General features: G+C 48.5%; 1 protein-coding gene across 6 annotated transcripts in view; it reads right to left on the bottom strand.

Moving 5' to 3' along the window:
* Positions 1-6,000, bottom strand: part of larp1 (La ribonucleoprotein 1, translational regulator) — a 59,067-nt gene that overhangs the window by 14,502 nt on the left and 38,565 nt on the right. For 3 of the 6 annotated variants that reach the window (XM_042309603.1, XM_042309598.1, XM_042309602.1), the window contains 6 exons: positions 5,370-5,547; positions 4,352-4,548; positions 3,159-3,587; positions 1,489-1,612; positions 942-1,147; positions 33-139 (listed from right to left, as the gene is read on the bottom strand). In XM_042309603.1, the coding sequence (XP_042165537.1) occupies positions 33-139; positions 942-1,147; positions 1,489-1,612; positions 3,159-3,587; positions 4,352-4,548; positions 5,370-5,547 (1,241 nt within the window). The remainder of the gene's footprint in view (positions 1-32; positions 140-941; positions 1,148-1,488; positions 1,613-3,158; positions 3,588-4,351; positions 4,549-5,369; positions 5,548-6,000) is intronic. The other 3 variants (XM_042309600.1, XM_042309601.1, XM_042309599.1) reach the window with 3 other exon arrangements.

The following is a 6,000-nucleotide window of genomic DNA, read 5'->3' as shown; positions in this document are numbered from 1 at the left end:
TTCGCAAATCACACAGGTGAGACTCGTCTCACCTGACGGAGGCAGTGCGGGACCGGTGTTCTCGTGAGTCCATCACCCAGCCAACGTGGCACTCCATTGGGGGGTTAGAGCTGTGTCTGGTCTTCCTTTTCCTGGGGGTCTGGATGGAGAGAGCGAGAGAGGGATCAGGAGAGAGAGAGAGAGAGAGCAAGAGAGGGATCAGGAGAGAGAGAGAGGGAGAGAGAGAGAGAGAGACAGAGGGACAGAGGGAGAGAGAGAGAGAGAGAGAGCGAGAGAGGGATCAGGAGAGAGAGAGAGAGAGGGATCGAGAGAGATAGCAAGAGGGAGATAGCGAGAAGGAGATAGAGATTGAAAGTTAACTACACCAGGAGAACGACAGAAGTCAAGACGCCCACACCCAAATCCAGCCCTAGTCGTCAGTTTGAAGTGAAAGACACTTTCCAAATCATATGTATAAACAGATGCGCAGTATAAGTCTAATATCATCTATATGTACAGTGCTGTGGAAAAGGAATTGCCCCCTTTTCTATGCAAAAGATGCACAAATTTGAAAAGGGGCAAATAACGGGCTGTTCCCCCCGGGAGATCAACATCTAACGGGCTGTTCCCCCCGGGAGATCAACATCTAACGGGCTGTTCCCCCCGGGAGATCAACATCTAACGGGCTGTTCCCCCCGGGAGATCAACATCTAACGGGCTGTTCCCCCGGAGATCAACATCTAACGGGCTGTTCCCCCGGGAGATCAACATCTAACGGGCTGTTCCCCGGAGATCAACATCTAACGGGCTGTTCCCCCGGGAGATCAACATCTAACGGGCTGTTCCCCCGGGAGATCAACATCTAACGGGCTGTTCCCCCGGGAGATCAACATCTAACGGGCTGTTCCCCCCGGGAGATCAACATGAGTTGAAGCTAAATGGCAGAAACTCTTATTTGTTACCATGGCGTCGACAGGCCGGCTCTCCTTCACCACGGGGTAGAAGCGGGGCGTCATGGGGGGGTCCTTCCGGTGCGGGGTGCGTGGCGTGCGGGGTGTCCGGGCACTGCGGTAGTTGGGCGAGTCAGGCACAGTAGTCGGGAGGGAGCGTGCTATTGTGGAAGGCTCGGGGGCACCGAACAGTTTGTTCGCCAAGGCGTCTACGGGAACTGAAAGATGTGAGACATAGGAGTCATGAGTGATATCTGGAATACAGTTATGGGTCATTTTAGTATCACAGCTACGTAAAGGATATGCACGTGAGTAAGACGGGTATCTTACGTGGAGGGTATTGCTATAGTTTCCAAGCTTTTCAGTGTGTGTTGCAAAAGCCATAGACCCGCTACCAACTGCTCTGCTCCATGGTGTCATCGCCCGTTCGTTCAGTGGTTGAGCTAGGCACTGGATAGGCTGCGTAACCCCTGTTTTATTGAGAGGTCTGCGTCTTGTCCGTGTCTGCCTCGTGTGTGTGTGTGTGCGTGTGTGTGTGTGTGTAGTCCGTGGTACTCACTCTGCTGGGGCTTGGGGGGTCCCGGGGGTACCTCCTGGTTGGGGTCGACAGGGGGCTCTGGGGTCAGGCAGTCAAACTCCTCTCGGCTGATCAGGTGAACCTTCTTGAAGTTCTCCACCTCTTGCTGCAGAGACAACATGGCAGAGAGCCTCAGTGAGACAGTGGTCAAACTTAATGGGCTGGTTTGTTTCCCCAGAGAGGTAGATTTGAGCCCAGTCTAAAAAATAAAAAAAACATTTTGATTCTCCATTGAAAGTGCTTTTTAGTCCAGGACTAGCCGTTATGTGTCCAGGACTAGCCGTTATGTGTCCAGGACTAGCCGTTATGTGTCCAGGACTAGCCGTTATGTGTCCAGGACTAGCCGTTATGTGTCCAGGACTAGCCGTTATGTGTCCAGGACTAGCCGTTATGTGTCCAGGACTAGCCGTTATGTGTCCAGGACTAGCCGTTATGTGTCCAGGACTAGCCGTTATGTGTCCAGGACTAGCCGTTATGTGTCCAGGACTAGCCGTTATGTGTCCAGGCGATGAACATTCAAAAAGCCAAACATTGGACCATGCCTCATTGCATGTCCAAAACATTATTTTTTTTGTTCTTCTCAAGAACCAAAACAACAAAAGCCGGAGGATATAGTTAATGGCCTGTCATCTATGATCTATGTAGCCTAATGTACCTTCTAATGGTTGGGTTATGGTTGGACACACACACACACACACACACCACACACACCAACAGGGCATGGTGACCAAGAAACTACAAGGCTATAGTAGAGCCTTCAATCTAACTGCTATTTCATCCCAGTCCATTTCAAACTAGTCTGGATGTCAACAGTTAACGATCTCCAAAACACAACAATCAACTTTCCTCGAAGACAAAACTGGTAGAAAAAAAAAAAACAGCAAAAACAACGACTACTAAACTGGAATGCTACACACAGAGCCTGCGTCCTCAACATATTTCCTATATTGGGCTCTGTTTTATCCAGGGCACATAGGACTCTGGTCAAAAGCAGAGCACCAAAATGAGGTGCCATTTTTGAAACACTTACATTTCCAGCCCCAGCCATCGCGAAGTCTAGCAAAGTTACCTCTGAAGACATTTGAAGAGTAATATATCCCCACCCCCCGAAACCCACTTAAACAGAGCCCTTAGCTAAAGCGGACGCAAGCCTTTTCCACACACCACTGGATTGGGGGTGGGGGGGGGCACGTGAACGGGCACAAAGAGCCCTGTCACAATGAGAGCAGGGACAACAAACAAACATTCAAAATGGCAACACGACCATTCTGTGGCCCGCCACATCCAGACCCACCGCGTGCTCACAGGCCTTGGGACAGAAACATCCACACTGCAGCCAGAATAGACACCTGGAACTTTTCAGAATAGCCCACTTAAGTTATATATCAGTGATGCATACAAACGATGTTGTTTTAATTTATTATTTTTGAAATAGTTTCTGGGCCTGGTGGAAGCTAGGTTAAACATGCCTAATTTAACTAAGAGATATGGAATTAGTTAGGGGAAATTGTGCTAATCACCACATTCCCATCGGCAACACTGGTAAAAAAATAATAGAAAAACAAACAAATACTAATCCCTGTGGGTTTTAACTCAATTTACCTTTCTTGATACCTGACTACGGAGTTGACGTCTCAGTGAAAGGGACTGACCTTGATGGTGGCGTACTCAGGTTCGTAGTTGTCATCCCACAGATCTGCTTCGTAGTAGTACAGGCCGTCGTTGATCACCTTCACCAGCTCGTTGGTCAGCTTAGAGCGTGACGTATGGTGGCCCGTACGGTCGCCACCCGGGTGCTTGCGCAGGTAAGGCGGCGTCTGAGTCACGATGAGGATTTTGTTAACATCGTTGTCGGCGATTTCGCAGTCCGAGTCGTCGTCGGACCAGTCGGTGAAGGTGTTCCTGCGACCATCTATCTGCTCCATCTCCTCGTCAAACATGAAGTCCAGCTCCTCGGGCTCGTCCTGCTCCTCCTTGGCTCCCGTGGCCGAGGCCTGGGCCGGGGAGACCGAGGGGATCGGGCTGGGGCCTGGCTGGGGCACCGGGGAGACAGCCTCTTCCTTCTGCTGCAACGAGGGGGTCTACCGTCAGTTAACACCCAGGGAGGAGGGAGGGAGGTATGGATGGATGACAAAACAAAGGTGGAGAGGGAGACAAGTGGAGAGAGGGCAATGTAGAGGAATGGTATATACCCCCAAATGACACCCTATTCCCTATGTAGTGCACTACTTTTGACTAGGGATCTGGTCCAAAGTAGTGCACTAAATAGGGAATAGGATGCCATTTGGGATGCAGATATTAGGTCATGAAATAGGTCTTAAGTGTCTTGAAGGAAGCCTTTATAACCATTGGGTTTTGTTGCAAGCATGACGATGCAACATTGCCCTGATATTCATATAAGCGATGGGGGAGGATAAATGTAGACCACATTAGGGATATTATACATTGTGTCATATCGTTTTGACAATTTCGCAATATTATTTTTGCGCTAGTTGGCTGTCCCCTGTACCAAAACTCCAGTATTTCCTTCATAGCTTGTCCTCCATCTTGTTTGTTTTTTTAAATTAGGGACACAATTCTGTTTTCAGCACTTCTATTTCATTGACTGATCAAAACTAATTTTCTCATGGTTCTCGTCCCTCTGCAGCAGACATATGGTGAGCAACATGTTTGGCTGAACAAATCGCAATAAAATCAGTGTTGAATCTCACAACACACATAGAAGTGTGAGAATTGCAATACATATCATATCGGCACCCAAATATCGCGATAATATCGTATTGTGAGGTTTGAATCCCCCTTCCGAACACGTTCCGTCCCTCTCCTCTCCTTCAGCTCCTCTCACCTTGGGTCGGGCCGGGGAAGGCCTGGGCCTCTTTTTCACCTCGATCCAGGACTCAGAGTCCAGGTCGGGGAGACTCGCCGACAGGCCCTTGGACATGCTCTTCAGGTTGGACACGTCCTGCTCCACCTTGGGCTGCATGGAGGCCCTGGTTGAGCCCCTGGTGGGTGTGGAGGACCGGGGAGACCCTGGAGCAGATTCTGTCGATTAGATTGACTATAGGTGATCCCTAGTCTAGACAAGCCTATAGGATGTACCATGTGGACAGACAGGTGATCATTAGACAAGCCTACAGGATGTACCATGTGGACAGACAGGTGATCATTAGACAAGCCTACAGGATGTACCATGTGGACAGAGCGGTGAGTGAGCTCACCAGATAAGCAACCCAATGGACTAAATCAGCTTTGCCTAATCAGGGTCTACTTGACACAGCAAGAGAGCCCTCGACTGAATCAGAATGAGTCCACTTCACAGTATCACACTGTATAGACCCGTTCTTAAATTATATTTTTATTTTTTTAAACTTGGGTGTCTAGGCCGGGCCCAAACTGAGCCAACATGGGAGGCTTTTAACCTTCACCAGGGTGTTGTGATGCTATAAGTGAATAGTGAGACACTAGCAAGTATACAGTGACTGTGGCTGGCTAGGCAGCGGAGTATAGCCATGTGCTTATAGAGCAACTCTGTATGGCCAAGTGTACAACCGTCTGTTTTCATAGTGAAAATACACACACACACACACAGTTAAAGTGGATGTGTGGCTGACTAGGTGGATCAATACACCTGTTTTGAGTAGCTAAATGGATAGTCACCGTCAGAACGGGTGGGTATCCGTTCTACAGCGGGTCACCGTCAGAACGGGTGGGTATCCGTTCTACAGCGGGTCACCGTCAGAACGGGTGGGTATCCGTTCTACAGCGGGTCACCGTCAGAACGGGTGGGTATCCGTTCTACAGCGGGTCACCGTCAGAACGGTTGGGTATCTGTTCTACAGCGGGTGTAGTGTAGCTGCTTTTACCTGTCTGCTCAGCGGGCGTCTGCCGGGGCACGAACTCCGGGCAGTGGATGAGCTGGGTCAGGTCGACTTGGTTGTGGTCCGGTCCCATGGAAAGACCCGGTAGAGGCCACTTCTCGGGTTCCACCTTGCGGCGGATCTTCATTTCGATGATCTCCACCTCTTTGCTACCCTTTAAAGACTAAGGGGGTAGATTTAAGAGTGTTGAGGGTATGAAACACAATTAAATAGTATCTACTCATCTATCGTTATATGCATGTGTGTTTTGTATATATATATATATATATATTTTTTTTTATTTTTTTTTTTATTTTTTTATTTATTTTTTTTTTTTTACTAAAACCACACGAGGGCAGGATTGGACTCCCTTGCTGGCCAAATCAGGCACCCTGTCTGAATGTTTGGCATCCCTGATCTAGAATATTCTCTGGCAAGTTGGAATACATTTCTGCATTACATTCAAAAAACTTCTAAAAACTTAAAAGAGGGAAAGAAACTAATGCAGGAAGTGTTTTTTGTTGTTGTCGAGAAGTCAAAACTCGTCGAAAAAGCCTTGAATTACCTACAAATTCAAAAAATCTGATGAGTTCTGACGTTAGAGAAACGTGTTTATTTCTAGAGCCATCCGCCACCT

This window comes from Oncorhynchus tshawytscha, linkage group LG30, assembly GCF_018296145.1.
Source record: "Oncorhynchus tshawytscha isolate Ot180627B linkage group LG30, Otsh_v2.0, whole genome shotgun sequence".
NCBI classification, from domain to species: Eukaryota; Metazoa; Chordata; class Actinopteri; order Salmoniformes; family Salmonidae; genus Oncorhynchus; species Oncorhynchus tshawytscha.
Note: the sequence above shows the minus strand (reverse complement) of the source record. Positions and strands in the feature narration are given on the sequence as shown.